Source organism: Panthera onca, chromosome D1 (assembly GCF_046562875.1).
Source record: "Panthera onca isolate mPanOnc1 chromosome D1, mPanOnc1 haplotype 2, whole genome shotgun sequence".
Classification (NCBI taxonomy): domain Eukaryota; kingdom Metazoa; phylum Chordata; class Mammalia; order Carnivora; family Felidae; genus Panthera; species Panthera onca.
In genome coordinates, this window is record NC_138348.1 from 51,273,690 (window position 1) to 51,292,605 (window position 18,916).

General features: G+C 36.9%; 3 protein-coding genes across 4 annotated transcripts in view; 1 reads left to right on the top strand and 2 right to left on the bottom strand.

The window, feature by feature from the left end:
* The window catches only part of ZNF214 (zinc finger protein 214), a 136,693-nt gene that overhangs the window by 106,221 nt on the left and 11,556 nt on the right, over positions 1 to 18,916 (top strand). The window lies entirely within an intron of this gene.
* On the bottom strand, positions 1,374 to 2,321 carry OR10A4 (olfactory receptor family 10 subfamily A member 4). Its single transcript, XM_060607915.1, has one exon. It carries the CDS (start codon positions 2,319 to 2,321, stop codon positions 1,374 to 1,376), a length of 948 nt encoding a protein of 315 aa, XP_060463898.1.
* Positions 13,608 to 14,561, bottom strand: LOC145712446 (olfactory receptor 10A2-like). The gene has a single exon (XM_081790179.1). It carries the CDS (start codon positions 14,559 to 14,561, stop codon positions 13,608 to 13,610), a length of 954 nt encoding a protein of 317 aa, XP_081646305.1.

Sequence of the window (18,916 nt, forward strand, 5' to 3'; positions counted from 1 at the left end):
GCCTACTATACAAGGACAAATAAAATAAATGTAAAGGAGCAGTTAAAGTTTGGCTAAAATTGGAGATTATAAATGTATAGTGGTGTCAATCTACTTAGCTGTGTGATTGCTATTATCCAAACAGAACCCCATGATCTATATTTTCACTTGTAAATTCTTGTAGTAATAATTTAGAATGTGCTGCCTTTCTAGATCCCTTGCTACAAGAGACCCCTTGATACCTGTTACCTCCACAGCACACAGAGTTAGAGTTATTTATAGAGTTTGTGGAGAGGATATGTCTATGCACTGAATACTATTTTACTCTGTTAATTTCACTAATTAACACAAAGCTGTGGTACACACATCCCAAGTCTGCTATTTTCCTGGAATCCAGAGTTGGACTATGTTCACTGGACAAAACCATAAAGACAGGCTGCTATACTGGTTGAGTGATATGCAAGCTTAAAAAGCACAGTTGATTTCACCCAATCACAAGATTACATACAAAATTTAGTAAACAAAGAATCTTTGGGTTATTCTCAGAAGTTTCATAGAATTATGTCCATTTATACTCAACTTGGGATTCCTTTACACACTTTTTGTCAAGCAATTCTCATATCCAAGTTGAATAATTTGAGATTGAGGCAGTGTCCATGTGGAGCAGTCTTTCTCCAGATACTGTACAGACCAATTATTGTAGTAGAGGAAGAAGTCCTAATTTGCTATTCCTCTGAACACGGGTACTTTCTAAGCCAGTAGAATTTTTTAAGTATTGCTTTGTTATTTCTCTTTCCCACTAGAACATAAATTCCATAAGATAAGAAATTTGTCTATTTTATTCAGCAATCTGTATTCAGAGCCTAAACAGAGTCTGACACATGCTGAATGATGAGTAAAAATGCATTGAAATTTTGAGTTCAAACTCAAAGTTTGCTGAAAAAAGTAAGTGAAAGAATGAAACAAAACTCTATTATTTATTATCATCACTATCATAAATTTACCTTATAAGCAAAAAAGATCCTTGAGAGTTGCAGGTAGAGTTTTTGGACAAATAGAAAAATGTAAAGCTGAAGATTATAAAAAGACATGGGTGAAGAAGTTCAAGGAAAGTTAAAACAAATAATGAATGGCAAATTGTAGCGATGTTATCAACCTCCGGATAGGCTCCTAATCTGTGTAAACTGGCGGCATCCTCAGATGCATTGGTACCACAATCCCACAGAATCCAAAGAATCATGATCTTTCATTGAGAAACGGATCCTAGTAGAGTCCAAAATTCTAGTGGGTAGAGCATTGCTCTTAGACTGAGGAGAGACCAGAACCCATTTAAGGAATTATTTTCTCTCTCCTTTGTCCTTGCCTTCCACCCCTTCAGTTTCCATGTCAGTCAATCATAGTTTCTGAGGGCCCAGGGTCCTGAGGATGACTCGCCTCAGTGCAGACTTCACTTCACTGTTCCTTAGGCTGTAGATGATGGGGTTCAACAGGGGAGTCACTACTGTGTAGGAGAGCGACAACAGCTTCTTGCTCTCAGGAGAGGTGCTGGACCGGGGTCGGAAGTATGTGAGGATGGCAGTGCTGTAGAAGAGGGACACAACCAGAAGGTGGGAGGAACAGGTGGAGAAGGCCTTGCGTTTCCCCTCAGCTGAGGGCATCCTGAAGATAGTGGAAAGAATGCGGACATAGGATCCCAGGATCAGCAAGAAAGGAAAGAGGATGAATAAGACAGTGGCTGTCAGAGCCTCCAGTTCAAACAGAGAGGTATCAGCACAGACCAGTGCAATGACAGGGGGGCTGTCACAAAAGAAGTGGTTCACTCTGTTGGGGCCACAAAAAGGGAAGCTGAAAATCCATGTGGTTTGCACGGTGGCCACTGGAAACCCTGAGAACCAAGAGGCAGCTGCTAGCTGGGCACAGGCCTTGCGGCTCATAATGATTGGGTAGCGCAAAGGGTCACAGATGGCCACATAGCGGTCATATGCCATTGTGGCCAGGAGGCAACACTCAGCAGCCCCAAAGAAGAAAAAGAAATACATCTGAGAGGCACAGCCAAGGAAAGATATGGTTGTGTCTTGGATGATCAGAGTCCCCAGCATCTTGGGCACAATGACCAAGTTGAAGCCTATCTCCAGGAAGGACAAGTTCCTGAGGAAGAAGTACATAGGATTTTGTAGAGCAGAGTCAGCTGTAGTGACCAGGATGATGAGAATATTGCCCATTAGAGTAACCAGGTAAACAGTCAAAAAAAGGAGAAATAGGAGAGCTTGTAGCTCAGAGGATAAGGTTGAAAAACTCACAAGGACAAACTCACTGACAATTGTCCAGTTTCCCCACATCATTCTTCTGTCCAGGATTTCATTGACATTCATGCTCCAGGAAGGTAGAAGTCTCCATATGTTATTTAGACTTCTATTATACCCTTAGAAAGCCTCCCATGGCCCCATTCTCTACCTTTCTTGTTATAGTTGTTGCAAATCAAAAGGTGTACTTTCCAAAATGTAAAAAAATAAGCCTGTCTATGGGATTCATAATTTTTGGAAGAATACTAACCTTTTTTCAGATTGAACTGAGGCACACCATATACCTATATATCTCCTGACTTTGCTCTATAGAGATCAAAATCACAGCTTCATGTTGGGGCTCCTACCTTATCTTTCTTCAACATTCAGTGGTACTAAAAAAGCAGCCAGGCCAAGCATTTCTCCTCAATGCACAATGAAACTCCTTTAATGCACAATGAAAGCTGATGAGGTGAGCCAGGGTATGTTTTCTGCAAAATTGAAGGGTAGGAAAGAGAAAATCAAGGAAAGTTACCAATGATCCTGAGGAAGAGAACTGAATGCATCCTAATCTCAAGCAGCCAACCCTCAGGATGATTTCAGTATATTGGAGGAATACTCAATATATTCTACATTCAATGTAAATATATTCATTTCTAAACTCAGAATATTGCAATTTATACAAGGAGAAATGAAATATAGAGACTGTGGTTTATTTTGATCCCTGGGATAAATATTCTCTGTATAGCTATATGTGATCAGAAAAGGGAACACAAACTCAAGACAGGGTCAGACCATAGAAAGAATCTAGATGTATCGCACATAAACCCTTTCATCAGTTTCTGTTGGTTGACTTGCATCTTGATTTTCAAGAAATATCACTTCAAGTTTTACATGTTAATAAATAAAGACCAACTCAAATATGTAGACTAATATCAAATCCTGTAAGAAATAAGTAGAATGTTTCATCATGGCATCAAGAACTAAACTTCAAAACTGAGACCTGAAATTGTGATAAATATAAACTTAAATGAAGGAATAAATCTAAAGCACTTGCACGTAACTGGTACATAACACATGCTAACCATTGTAGTCATGATGAGATAATGCTAGATTTGTCTTCCCAAATCTACTTCTTATCTCCTTATCTACTGCCCAAACTCACTGAAGTCCCTACTTTTTAATCCTTAAGAGAAAAGAATAGTCTATTCAATGAATACTGATTATCTTCTCTGTGCCAGACACTGTTTTAGATACTAAAGATAATACATCAGTAAACATAACAAAAAAAAATCTCTGCCCTCATATAACTCACTTTCTAGTAGAAAAGACAGACTGTAAACAAGTCATGTAAATAGGATGTATAGTATGTTAGGTGGCTGTAAGAACAATGGAGAAGAATAAAACAGTGGAGAAGGACATAGGCATTTGGGGTGTGGGGAGTGTCAGAGAAGGCTTCCCTGAACAGATAATGTTTGAGTAAAGTACTGAGCAGGTGCAAGACATGGTCAGGGTGGTGAAGGAAGGAGGGAAGTAAACAGCCAAAGCAGCAAGAGGGGCATCTGGGTGGTTCAATCACTTAAGTGTCCCACTCTTGTTTTCAACTGAGGTCATTCAGCTCACGTCATGATTTCACGGTTCATGAGTTCAAGCCTCATGTCAGGCTCTATGCTCACAGCCTGGATCCTACTTGGGATTCTCTGTCTCCGCCTCTCTCTGCCCTTCTCCTTATTCGCTCTCTCTCAAAAATAAACATTCAGAAAAAAATAACAGTGAGAAAGTGCTATTTAAAATTTTTTGCTGATTCATATTCATGTTTTTTTTAAGTTCATTTATTTTGAGAGACAGAGAAAAAGAGAGAGAGATAGAAAGAGTGAGAGTGAGAGTGAGAGCAAGAGTAAGGGAGGGGCATAGAGAGGGAGAGAGAGAATCCTAAGCAGGTTTTGTGCTGTCAGCATGGAGCCTGATGTGGGTGTTGTCAGTGTGGAGCCCCATGTGGGTCTCGATCCTATAGTTAGTGAGATCATGACCTGAGCCAAAACCAAGAGTCAGGCACTTAACCAAATGAGCCACCCAGGTCCCCACATGTTTTCTTTGAAAATTTTGATACTTTGTCAATTTCCAAGTAAGAGTTAACACTTAATGAGCACCAGGTAAGTGCCAGACACTATTCTAAGTGGTTTCCATGCATTATGTTAAATCTTGCAACAAACTAAAGATATACGGGTTATTAGTAGGTCCACTTTACAGCTGAGGAGGCACAGAGAGGTTGAATAATTTTTCCAAGTTACACAGCCAGCAAATGTTGGCATCAGGATATGCCTCCTGGGCAGTTTGTCTCTGAGTCATGGCTTTACCCATTAGGTGACTCACCCACTCTGAGAATGGAAATGAGTCTAGGCTAATAGGTGAGAGCAAACAGGAGTTTTTGGCATAAGATGGTAGTAATAGAGCAAAAAGCAAAACAAATTATAAAGAAGATCAGAAAGTTTCAAGGTATTAGCAACACCCACTTTCATGGACCTAATATTAGAATAATTGTTAACTTATGTCTCCATCTCATATTTTAGATGGTATACTACTTGAAAGTAGAAACTGTGTAGAAAATTTAATTTTTTATCTCAATTCCTAGCAAGGTAGATGCCCATTAAATTGTTACTCAATAAGTGAATGAAGAATGAACAAAATACAAAAAATAATCATGGAAATATCTGTATAGACAGAGTGTAGGCACAGTGATCCCCACTCAGAAGGAATTTAGATGCAAAGACTACACACATCAATGATACAGCCTCATATAATTTACACAGATTTAAAGAGTGATAAGGGTTATAAATTACACCCATCATCTTCCACTACCCCAAGCCTCTTCCTTTTATCTAACTCATTTCAGAAAATGACACCACCCAGGCTTCATGATGCAGGAGTTGGGACAAAAATCCTTTCATTTAACCCCCAAATTTATTATTTTTCCAAAAACACTGATTCAGTGTCACCTTCTACATCACTACTCTTATCTTCTCTGGCCTGGAATATTGCAGAAACTTGATTCTAGTTCATTCTCTACAAACCATCCTTGACTTGTGTGTGATCTGATAGCAACCCCAATTAAGTTACTCATCTGTTTAATGTCTTTCAGTCACTACCTATTATCCCTGGGAAAAAGTACAATACCTTTAACAAGGTCTTTTTCTCTGGTATCTGCTTATTTGTCCAGGTCCAAATCCCCTACACAGTTGATGCTCTGGTTACACAAAAATACTCTCTGTTCTGTGCATACCTCATATTCTCTTACCCCTTCTTGTACTTGTGCATGTTACTCTCTGCTTTTGGAAACCTCTTCCTGCAATTATGTATAATTTCTTCTGGTCTTGCAAGTCTCAGCTGAAACATCATTTTGTTTGTGAAGTTTCCCTTCACTCCCTTGGCCTAATTAAGGGATTATTCTTTAAGTCTCTTATAACACTTTGTGTAAAACTCTACTAGAGCACTATACAATTGTGTATGTGTACATATATTTATATCATCTAATAGTTAATGCCAGGAGGGAAATCTATTCATCATTGTATCTTTTGCACCTGGCAGAGTGCTTAACTCCAAGTGCTTGATAAATAATGTAGTCTAAGGTTTAATCATTTTTATAGCAGTTTGATGATGATATTGGGTCTCTAGTTGAGTCTACAGTTAAGACTTCTGAATGTGTGTGTGTGTTTTATAGGTTGTACATTTGGTTTTGTTTTCCAATATACATTTATTTAAAAATGTATTGCTATGTTCTGAGAAGATATTTTAAAAGCATTATTATAACAGCTTTACATCACTCACTGTGCCACAGATGTCCACTCCCCTGAAATATTTAATCAAAATGTTTCCTAGGACAGAGCCATGACTCTGGGGCACACCACTTAAGCCATATCCTAAAATGAGTTGGCACCAATTTTTTAATCTCTGCTTTTTGGGCTATTCAGCAAAACTATTTTTTTTTCTATAAGTAACTTCAAATAATTTCAGACATGAGTTGGGTATAAATAAACAGTTATATGTACTGTTACCTGGACTATATCTGTTTAATGTAGTAACAAAGATCTCATGAAAAAGTTCATCAAATGCCTTAGTGAAATTCAGATAAACCATATCAAATACTCATTCTTTAATCTAAGATCTAATGTCAGCTTCTTTGTGAAGCTTTTTCTGACAATCTCCTTCCCCAAATGGATAAATTACTATCTCTGTTGTGTTCCTCAGAGCATTTTAAAATACCCTTATTATATCAATGGTGTTATATTATAATTATTTTTATATTTGTCCTCTCCAGCTAATTGTGTACTCCTTGACATAAACCAAATGATATGCATCATTGTATACACATTACAATGCCTGGTACCTACAAAGTAATGATCAACATTTATTGAATCACTAAGTAACATTTATCTTAATGGCATTAGTTAATAGGTTTAACATGCTGATATTTATCTTTAAAAGTTAACTACGTTTTTAGTCATGAAATTCTTAGTGAATCCATGATGGAGCAAAGTAATCACTATTATAAGTATTTGTAAAAATATTTTTCTTTTTTTTAAATTTTTTTTAACGTTTATTTATTTTTGAGACAGAGACAGAGCATGAATGGGGGAGGGGCAGAGAGAGAGGCAGACACAGAATCGGAAGCAGGCTCCAGGCTCTGAGCCATCAGCCCAGAGCCCGACCCGGGGCTCGAACTCACGGACGGTGAGAACGTGACCTGAGCTGAAATCGGACGCTTAACCGACTGAGCCACCCAGGCGCCCCTGTAAAAATATTTTAAACAATGTTTTAAATTATTGTTTGGTAAGAGATGCGGAAATAAATGTACAATTATAAAACACTACACAAATTTGCATTCTCGCCATCACCACCACCACCATCATTGTTATTATCGATATTATTATAGTCTTTATAGTTTCAAAAAGACTAAACCAAATCTTTTGGTAAAGCAGTTAGATAGAAAAGAATCCAATAAAGTGTAGCTTTGATAGTTGAAACTGGAGAAAAACGGCAACATAACATAGTTTGAGAATTTCCTAAGGATACAACCAGATGATGCTACTTAGACACTGGCCAATGTGTAACAAAAGGCAAGGACGGAAAATGGTCTCAGGTCAGAAGTTCAGATGTTATCAAAGAAAATCTCAGTTAACTGGGGCGCCTGGGTGGCTCAGATGGTTATCTGACTTCCTGGGTCATAATCTCACAGTTAGTGAATTCGAGCTCCAAGGCAGGCTCTGTGCTGACAACTCAGAAACTGGAGCCCCCTTCGGAGTCTGTGTCTCCCTCTCTCTCTGGCCCTCCCCTGCTCGTGCTCTATCTCTGTCTCTCCAAAATAAATAAACATTAAAAAAAACTTAAAAAAAAGAAAATCTCAGTTAAGGAAGCTGAGAGAAATGCATATTCATAGCACTAGTTTTTATGACTTTTAAAGCAGAGATGACCTTCCCTTTTCTTTCAAACCACATCCTACAGAGAATCTCAACACTTAAGTCCAATGAGGATGAGTAAGGGCAGAGGCAGGGGCTCAGAGCCCCACTTGCTTGACTTTCACTTTTCTCTTCCCCTGAAAGAGCCCCCTAATGCTGCTTCTTAGGGCCCTAGGGGTGCACAAAACAATATGAAAATGTGATTCAAAACCTTGCATCTGCCTCCCTCCCACAGTTGTAACTCCATATTTTCCTTCATTTGTTTTGATCCTTCTCTAACCTTCCCTTTACATTGCCTTCTTTTGATGTAGCCTTTCCTCTCTTTCTCTTCCATCTCTTTCACCTTTCCCTTCATTTTTTAAATTTCTGTTTTCCCCTACTAAGCAGGGGAGAGATGGTGGAAGGGAGTTTGCTGGGATGATATTCTAAAGAACGGATCTTCCTGTAGCTCCATTAATGCAGTTGAGGTTGTCAGGATGTTATTGATGAGGTATAATTCAGCTACTGTTTTACTAATGGTCTTGCAAGCACAGAGCCTTGGATAAATGTAGTTGTGTTTGCAGCCATCAGAAGGGGAAAGAACTCTAGGGAAGGGGAAAGTATGCAGAAACCTAGCTGAGGTGGACTGGCCAGCTACACCTCTATCCAGAGTGTCTCCTTTCTGTGGTAATGTATTGAAGATTCCATGCACTGTTTCAACAAGAAAGAACAAGATAGCATACTTAAGAAAACTTGTGAAAATCCCACCTAAATGATAGTTTGAGGCCACATAGTTACAATAGCAAGGACTTTAGAGTAAGAAATTCAGAGTTAAAGTTCTAGTTATTATTTTTATCTGTGAGTCACAGAGCTACTGACATGACATTTTCTGAGTTAGGGTTTTCTCAACTGTAAAATGACTATTATTACAGATGCCCTATCCATCTGAAGGGTGGCTATGAGTGTGAAATGAGATAATATATACTCAAGTGCTTTGAACATTCTAAAGCCTAATACATAATCATTGTTTTCCATCCTTTCCCAGATTACCTAATTTGTCAAAAACTTCTGGTTATTTACTTGAGACCTCTGATCTCCTTTCTTGTTTCCTAGAAATGTGTCAAAGGAGACACATTTTCTTTGTAATAAGCCATCATCCTCTTCACAAAAGAGTTCAAGTCTGTGCTCTGTCCACTTTGCTCTTTACTTACCTCCTGCGAATGAAATTTGCATCACATTCCAGAGAACCCCCGGTCTGTGTCAGCTACCCTAGGCTTAGACTAGACTATGTTTGAACAAGTGACTCCAGGGGAGTCCTAAAATATAGCTATATCTGTGCAAGTCACTTCAGAAAAGCCCTGGGCTGTGTCTGTGCCAATCATCCCAAAGGTACTCTGGGTGTGTCTCAGTCCTCATTGCTGGTGAACTCTGGGGTTCTGCCTTGTCACATTCTCAAAGAAGCTTTGTCCAGGGGTGTGCCAGACACCCCAAGTAAATCCTGTCAGTCCCTATAAAGAAGTTCTGAGTTGTGCAGCATTAGTCACTTCAGAGAAGCTCTGGGCTGGGCCTGTGTCAATCACTCTAGAGGATTCCAGGCTGGGTCTCAGGACTATTTTAGTCCCTGGTGTTTACTGGAAGGGAGTGATTCCCCCAATGCTTCCTCGTCCTCAGGTAAAGTCATAGGTTCAGTTTCTGACAGGTATGAGTTTTGAGGAATTCCCAGACATGCAAAAATTCATGAAGATTCTGCAATCCCATAATTGGAGGAAGTGCTTTGCTGCAGCTCTAACTTTTCCTGCACTCATGAGGCTACAAGAGCAAGGGAAAAAACAGTGGTCTGTCTATTCTCCAAGGTTTGCACCAGAGAGAGAGATCAGAAGAGCATGCCAGTATTCCTTTTTCCCTCAGCTTTATTGAGATAAAATTTACATATAATGTTGTGTAAGTTTAAGATATATAATGTGATGATTTGATACATGGATATATATATTGAAATGATTACCACAATAGAGTTAGTTAACATGTCCATTACTTCACATAATTATCTTTTTGTTTATGTGTGTGGTGAAAATATTTAAGATATACTCTCTTAGCAAGTTTTAAGTACAGAATACAGTATTGTTAATGATAGTCACTATGTTGTATGTTTTGATCCCCAGAACTTATTCATCTTAAGTTTGTACCCTTTGACCAATGTCACCATACCCCCGTCTCTGATAACCACTATTCTACTTTCCTTCTCTCTGAGTTTGGTTTTTTTAGATTCCACATATAGATGAGATCATACAGTATTTGTCTTTCTCTGTCTGACTTATTTTACTTAGCATAATGCCCTTGAGTCTCATCCATGTTGTTGAAATAGCCAGATTTCCTTCTTGGTTATGGCTGATTAATATCCCATTGTATATATGTATACATATGCCATATTTTCTTTATCCACTCATCTGTAAATGGACACTTAGATTTTTCCCATGTCTTGGCTATGGTGAACAATGCTACAATGAACATGGTAGTGCAGGTATCTCTTTAAGACAGTGATTTTATTTGTATCATTCCAGTATTCTTTTACATCTTCCTTCACTTTTGACTCTCATTGGGCTAATTCTTTGGGAGTGTTTCCGATCTGGATTCGGAAGTTTTCATGCATGGAGAGGATAACTCATTAATCACTGTCTAAGCCAAGTGGAGAAGCAGTTGGCAGGGGATACTGTTGGCTGGGGAGGCTAGTAACTCCTGGATAAGATGAAAACAAGAAAGTCTGAATAACAGTCTGAAAATCCTAACACTTCTTGAATAAGAAATGAAGTTGAGGGAGTAAGATGATGTCCATGCTTTGTGACAAAATTTTCCCAAGGTGATTAGGGCTTCATCCGAAGACTCTAATGCATGTCTGAACATTTTTTATAGTGTTTCTGAAACAGACATTTGACCACATGTTTCCTACTAAAGGCAGTAACCATACCTGACTTCTTCATTATTGTTTGCTTAATATTTAGCGAAGTGCCTGCAAATATGTGCTTGCATTTTTCTACAAGCCATATTTAAAATACTGACCTTCTGCATCATACTTCACCTATATGACCTGAGATTTCCATTTTAATTAATTAGGATGGCACATTCATCTTGCAGTTTGTTGTAGGGAAGTATACCACATTTCCAACAAAAGTTGGAATAAATAATAAAGGTGACTCACTGGATAAAAAAGAATAGCTATTTATTCTTCCCCTTCAGTGGTCCCTGGGAGTTTTAATTCTCCCTATTTCCTACTCTACAGTCTGCCAGTAGCCAGTGGATGACTGAAATGGGAGTACAAAAGCCTACTTCTTTGGCATGAAGCAGAACAAACTAAGCTTTATTTATTCCCTGGAGTTCCCTGCGGGAACTGCTGAGTCTGGAATTGCACCCAAAATTATATTTTTGCTCAGCTTCTTCTCCATTCCTACTCTACTACATTTAATGGTTTCTCCTTAATAATTCACTTGCACTTGAGTCCTTGGCTCCATATCTGGTTCTGGGATAACCCAATGAAATCAACTGATCCTGAGGCAAGATCAATTACTGTAAGTTTGGAGAAGATGTTTCTAAAAGGTGAGAAGAGATTCATAGCAGGGATATGAAGGAAAAGGTTTAACCTTTCTGGGAATAAAACCTCTTTCATGCCTCTTTAATGGATCTTCTCCAGACTTTCAGAATATCTATACTTTATTGCAGGAACTTGAGCACTGTATTTCTTCACATGCAATCCACCATCAAATCCTATCAATTCTTCCTCCAAAAATTATTTAGAATTAATTTGTATTGATACTATTCTATTCCAAGTCACCACCACTTCTCAACTGGATTATCCATTCGTTTGTTCATCTTCATACACTATTGAAAAACTATAGAATAATTTCATTGTAATGTAAAGTTTGCATTGGGCAAAGCAAACCAAAATATAACCTTCAACACTGAATGTCACAAGGCCTTGCCATCAGGAGCTCTCTTACCTGTTTTAAAGAAAATTTTAGAAGTATGACTATAATTGAAGCTCCTTTCACAAAGAGAAGCATCTCTTGTTTTGTGCAGCTTCTGACTTCTGGAAAGTGGCACCGATTCCCATGACCATATAAGAAGCTGCCCCACTGGTTCAGAGCATCATATCAACTGCATTATCTCAGTACCAAATACTCTTTTACTAAATAAACCATCATTGACATTTTCATTCTATTGTTATAATGCTTGTTAAATATCTACTGTGGCAACCTTCAACATCACTGAACTGCATTATCTGAGCAGTCTATGTTGTCTCTCCAGGTACCAGCTGTTGTTTCTGTTAATGCTCTGGCTTCAAACTTGCATATATTTTGAGTGGTATTCCCTAGCCCTATTTTTCCATAGTATTTTAAAAGCAGAGTTTTCCAGAACATATGGTTTTCAGGAATTCTCATGTCATGTTAAAACAAAAATAATTGTGCAGCTTTAATTTTTAAAGACTTACAGGTACACTGGGAAAAGACAAACATGTAAAAACCAGTACAGCATAGTATATGCAAAATTTAACTTATCTGTTGATAAAATTGGAATAGATGCATATAGCAGAGAATAATTTATGCTGCTTGAGGGATCACACTAGGGCCTTGAAAGATGAGATGGATCCGGCTAACGTACAGATGGAAAGAACTTTTCAAACAGAGAAAATGGAGTACCGGACATCACCAGCTGCTAATCATCTAAACTACTAACACAGAAGTATGAATGAAATTCACTATATTCTCTAATTTACTCAATCATTTCTTCCATAATCTTCAAAATTTATTTCCTTCAAATTAAAATTTTAGTTATTTTTTACCTATTATGTAAGCAAAATTTCAAACGTTTGATGACAAATGTTATTGATGGGACAATAGGGAAAGAAGAACCCTTGTAAATTTCTGGTGGGAAGGTAAAATGGTATAATCAATTTGGAGGGAAATTTGCCAATATATAACAACATGGTACATGTATTCACCCTTTGCCCAATTTCTAGATTTCCATCTGTCAGATACACTGGTAAAAATATGAAAATGCTTGTGTATAAAGCTATTTTTTACAGCATGATTTATAATTGTAAAAGACTCATTAAATAAACTATGGTATATCTAAAAAATAGAGTACTATGAAATCATAAGAAGAATGAGAAATATTTTTGTGGTTAAGGAAGAGCTATGTTGCAGTTAGCTAGATCCATTTTAAACTTTGATGAAAACAGTATCACAATAGAAATTTATACTACTACTTCAACAAGGCTTAAGAACCTGAGTATGGGATAGAAAGCCTGTGAAAGCTCAGCTCATTCTTCCTGGGAAAACAGTAAGGACTAAAATGATTGTGGGGTTATAAAGGTGTAAGTATGGGCATTATCAATCCATGTTTCTATATTTATATCACATACCAGTGAGATTAGAAGAACTAACATGCTTCAAGGGCATGCAAACTGAAATAAGACAGTGATGACAGTTATGCATTGGTAAGGATTACAGGGTTTTCTCTCTGATGAATGCAGTCAGATCTGCCCGATGGAAAAGAAAGTGACATGATGATTTTTCACTGGTCTTGTCCTCTGTTATTATGTATCCCCACAATAGGATTATAAGCAGTTTCATGCTGTTCACAATGTGGACATAGTAATGTGAATATCTGGAATTATATGGCACAGAATTATTGAAACACCAATAAGAAAAAATAACGTAAGCCTACAATGAACAGAGGAGTTTTCCAGGAGGTAGAAACAGGGCCAACCTACTTCTCTGCTCTTTTCCCTCTTCTGAGCTTCCCAATAGTCATTTCAGCAGCTGGGTTTCATCCCAACAGAGATGGCAAGGGAGGCAGAGGAATCCCAAATATGAAACTGATTGCTCCACATTGAGTACACTTTACTCTCATTTCTTAATGTCTATGGGATGCAAATTCTAAGGCCGAAAGCCTTGCGGAAAGTCCGGCCAAGGGCATTCTTCACCTCATTATTTCTTAGGCTATAGATGATGGGGTTCAACATGGGAGTCACAACAGTGTAGGACAATGACAGCAGCTTTTTGCTCTCAGGCGAATTATTGGATTTAGGCCGGAAGTAGGTGAGGCTTGAAGATACATAGAATAGGGAGACAACAAGGAGGTGGGAGGAGCAGGTAGAGAAGGCTTTATGCTTCCCTTTAGCTGATGGAATCTTAAGGATGGCAGCAGCAATGCGAATGTAGGAACACAGGATCAGCAAGCAGGGTATCATGACGACCAGCACAGTTCCAACAATCGCATAGATCTCAAACATTGCTGTGTCTGCACACACCAGTCTCAGCACAGGTGGGCTGTCACAGAAGAAGTGGTTCACCTTGTTGGTGCCACAGAATGGAAAGCTGAAGAGCCAAGTGGTCTGCACAGTAGCTACGGGAAAGCCTGGAAACCAGGAGGCAACAGCCAATTTGGCACGTGTCCTCTGGTTCATGATGACTGGGTAGTGCAAGGGATTGCAGATGGCTACATAGCGGTCATATGCCATGGTGGCCAGGAGGACGCATTCAGCAGCTCCAAAGAAGAACAAGAAATACATCTGCATGGCACAGCCAAGGAAGGAGATGGTTGTGTCCCAGGCAAGCAGGGTCCCCAGCATCTTGGGCACGATGACTAGGTTGAAGCCAATTTCCAAGAGGGACAAGTTCCTGAGAAAGAAGTACATGGGGCTGTGCAGCATGGGGTCAGCCAAGGTAACAAGAATGATGAGGCTGTTTCCCAATAGTGTGACCAGGTAGATGATTAGAAATATCAGGAAGAGTAGTGACTGTATTTCAGTAGGTAGGGAAGAGAAGCTCATGAGGATAAACTCCCCAACTCTTGTCCGGTTTCCTTCAGCCATCAATACAGAAATGAATCTCCAGCTTCAGTCATGAAGAGAGATTCTTGATTGGAGGAATCAGAATCTTGGTTTGTTTATCAGACTCCTTTTTAGTGTCAGGAAAAGAGGCTGGGTCGGGATCTCAGTTGGAAAAGGAAGGGCCTTGAGCTGTCTAAGAATAAGACACAAGGAAGAATGGCCAGAGCTTAAGTTCTGAGATGGGCCTGGGCCAGCTTCTGGAAGAGTTGATATTTCCTTATTTGTACATTAACATGTACAGAATGGTCATACCAAATCAGAACCATAAGTCCCTGAAGGAGCCATCAAGGGGCACATTTTGGAAGAAATTATATTCCTGAAAACACCTCAACTTTTGAGATACAAGCCCAAAGTTCATGATTTCATTAAAAACACATACATGTGAATTTATAAAAACTTTAGAAATATATTTAAAATGCAGAATTTATATTTTCAATGCAGAATACTGCATCTAATAAGTTTTCTACTCTTCATGAATCTTTCTTGCTGGCTGTAATTTGGGAGGTGAGTGAGGAGCATGTATTGAGGACAATTAACACATGCCTGTGTTTTGTCCTTTTATATATGCATTTTATAGGGGAGGCAACTTATCCCAGAGAAGTTAAGGAATAGCAGTGAAAGTGGTAGGTCTCGAATCCAAACCACATCTGTTGAATTCCAGAGTTCTCAGACTTCCACTGGACTGTGATTCATTGCACTATTCTACCTTGATCTGAAGACTAACTCATTAATGCTTAAGAAAATAAAATGGGAATTTCTGCAAAATCACATTTTGTATGATTTCTTTCTAATTTTCAACTTATTATCATATTCCCTTCTTTTCTCATTATTTTGGTAATCTAGAACATTGAATTCTAATGGAGGAATTATGAGATGAAGTTGGAAAATAAGTAATAAAGGAATTGGATGTGGTTAGGAAACTATTATACAAAAAATACAAGCTTAAAAACAGAAATAAAAACATTATTAAGAGCACTAGAAACCAGAATTGAAACAAAGTAAAAGAGAAACAAGCTTGTGGTCCTTGTTTTGAATATGTTACATCAATAGACTTTTATTGTATGCTAAGGAATTTGGACCTTATTCTATAGATAAAGAGAGCCGCCTGAATATATGAAGCATGGGAGTGACATTGTTATATATGCCACATAGAACACATAGAAACATCACTCTGACATTGAAAATGAATGATATAAGGTGAATTAGGGGAGGGATGAAATCTGTATACCTGGGATCAAGAAAATCAGGTGGTATACTCATCCTCCGATTTCATATACAATCCATTTTTAAGCAATAGACAAACTACTGAAGCTCAATATTAGTCAGGTAATAGTGAGTAATTTGAATTTGAAGGTTGTATTTAAAACTCCAAAACATCCATGAAGGAAGAGAAAGTCATTCTTGCCAAAGAATAATGATCAGACTGATCTAAGATTTCTCTGAAGCACTAAAAATTAAATGAAGCAATGTCTACAGTTTTGAGATCAACTTCAGAAAAACCAAATACAAGTTTCAAAAATTAATAATAATAAAAAGATCATTGATGCCACAAACAAAGAATCTTAATTAGAGACTCCTACTGTCATTCAGTACAACCCAGCCCTGTGCTTTTCAGAATAAGTAGAAAAAGTCATGAGAGGTATGAAGACACAATTCAAATTAGTGGAATAAATCCGAGACATGAGAACAGTTGTTCCCTTTCTCAAGAAAGAGTCTGAACGAAACTAAAGACATGTTGATTGTTTTCAATATGTACTCTCAACAAAGCCCCATAAAATATTGAATATTGAATAAGCAGTCATTAAAAATAACAGCCTTAGGTCAGAAAAGACCATGGTGGTTGGGGCAGAGTGGGGATGAGAATGGCAAACCATGATTATCAAATTAAAAGGTTGTGGAGTGTAGTGCTAGAAACTTAAGAAAACTGAAGTGATGAATTAGAATATAAGTTTGAGAAATCATGCCCACATCACTGAGAAAAATTTTGAAAATATGAAAATAATGAGAGTAATAATAAAGGAAAATACAGGAAATACAATCAACTTGCCAGGCATTTCAGAATGGCATGACAAAAAGGAAAGAGAGACAATACTCAGAGAAGTACCAGGGGAAGAATAAATATCTCTGAGCTAAAGGAAGGCATGACTTTGAACTGAAAGAATCCCTAAGCACAAAACAAAATAAATTTTAAAAGATTTACACAAACATTTCTTTATATTAGTGAAAGTTGTTTTTTTTTTAATTTGAAGATAGGGGAAAATTCTGTTAAGTAACTGACTAGAAAATGATAAAAATAAAGCAAAATGAATTTTAAAGACCCCTATAAATCACAGCCAAACAAAAACGTTAGCACAACTGCAAAGGAAAAAAATAAATCAGAGAACTCTTTCTAGGAAGAGAGGGGAGATATAGTTTTCCTTATTCTTTCCACTAAGTGTCACTAAAACCCCTAGACGTTATATGTGAAAGAAACAAAAGAAGATTCTGAAAGATGGAGAGAAGTTGGACCATTTAGATATCTCAGAACCCAAGGAAGGTCATGGTAGTTAAGTTCCCCAGGGTTTCATTTTTCCTCTATAACCCAAACTACTTTCTCAATACAATCTGGATATCTATGTAGAAATAATAGACAACACTACACTTACAAGTAAAACATTAGAGCAGAGATTCTTAAATTTGGAGGATGATGCAACCTTTTGAGATTCTGACAAAAACTATGGAATCTCTGTCCTTCAAAAAATATATAATATTGAATGTATTTTGGAGGAAGCCTCAGATCTCCCGAAGTCCTTCTGAAGATTCCCAGCTTGGTTTCACAATAAGTTTTGGAATTTGGGCCAATGCAATAAGACTAGGAAAATAAATAAGAAATAAATATTGGAAAGAAAAAGATAACATTATTATAGAGGAAGATGAAAAACTATCAATATTAAAAATTCAGTTGGTTGACTAGTCATAGTACTAATATATCAAATAAGTGGTTTTCCAGTATTCATGAAAACAAATGCTAACTAAAAAAAAGTTTCAGTGTATCATTAAAATTCAAAGTACATTAGAATAAGCATTTTAAAAATAGACATGCTCTTATGGAATGTAATGAACTGATATAATTGGAAAAATGTCTTGGACAAATTGAATGCCATATTGTCTTTATGAAGAAACAAGTAGTATTATAAAGATGTCAATCACCAACAAATTAATAGTAAATTTAATGTGGTTCCAAAAACATTAAGTAGAGCAAGAATATATATACCATTAGATATTAAAACACATGTTAATACTATCTCACAATATTTTGTTGTATTCTCTCATAATTTTAAAATACTTTAATATGTTTACTTGTGCATGCTTCGAAGAATTGTATGTTAGGCAAATAATTGAAACAAAATTAATCCTAGGAGCAGTGCATATATAAAAGGAATTCAGTAAACAGCTCTGGGGCAACTTGAGGGGAAAATAAATGTTACATTCTCACCTTAAACAATACAACAAAATACATCCAGTATGGATGATTTAAATGTAAATACAAAGTCATAGTTGAATTTGAAAAAAAATGTATGTTAATATTTACTTTAGCTTTCTGAAGGTCTTTCTCAGCATAAACTCTTAAACAGAATCTAAAAAAGGTAAGATCCACTGATTTGAAAATATAAAATTAAATGTTTGAACATTAAAAGCCTAACTGAGAAATTAAAGACAAATACCAAATGAAGACAATATCTAGAAGATAAATTTCAAGAGATTGTTGCAGATTATCTAAGAGAAAATTAAGTAAAGTTATAATCATTCAATTCACATCACCAGAAATCAAATGCCAAAAAACCCGTAAAGAAGGTTCAAAGTCATCAGAAATCAAATACAATTAAAAAAGAAGAGATAATTTTTCTTAAATATTTAAAATATTATATATTTATTTTGGGTAAAAGTGAAAGGATATAAACATTTGAACACTGTAGGTCCAGATGATAAGCGGATTTCACTGTATGTTTATAGTCTCTTTGAACTGGCAATTCCATGTCTACAATTTTAGATTAAGATTATGTGCAAATTTTATCTATCAGAATGCTCCTCTCAGTTTTATTTACAATAGAGTACTTAAAACAAAGAAACAGTAAAGAGTATTCTAGATATATAAAAATAGATCAGTGAAATAAATTGTATTACATCTATACTACAGAATGCTATGAAGTAATTTAAAAGTATGTTATAAGAATATCAAATGGCATGTGAAAATATTCAATATGTTTTGCTAAGTTGATAAATTAGGCTAAAAAATAGCATACTCAATGTAAGACATTTATTTCAAAATGAAAATATATATATACACACACATACAT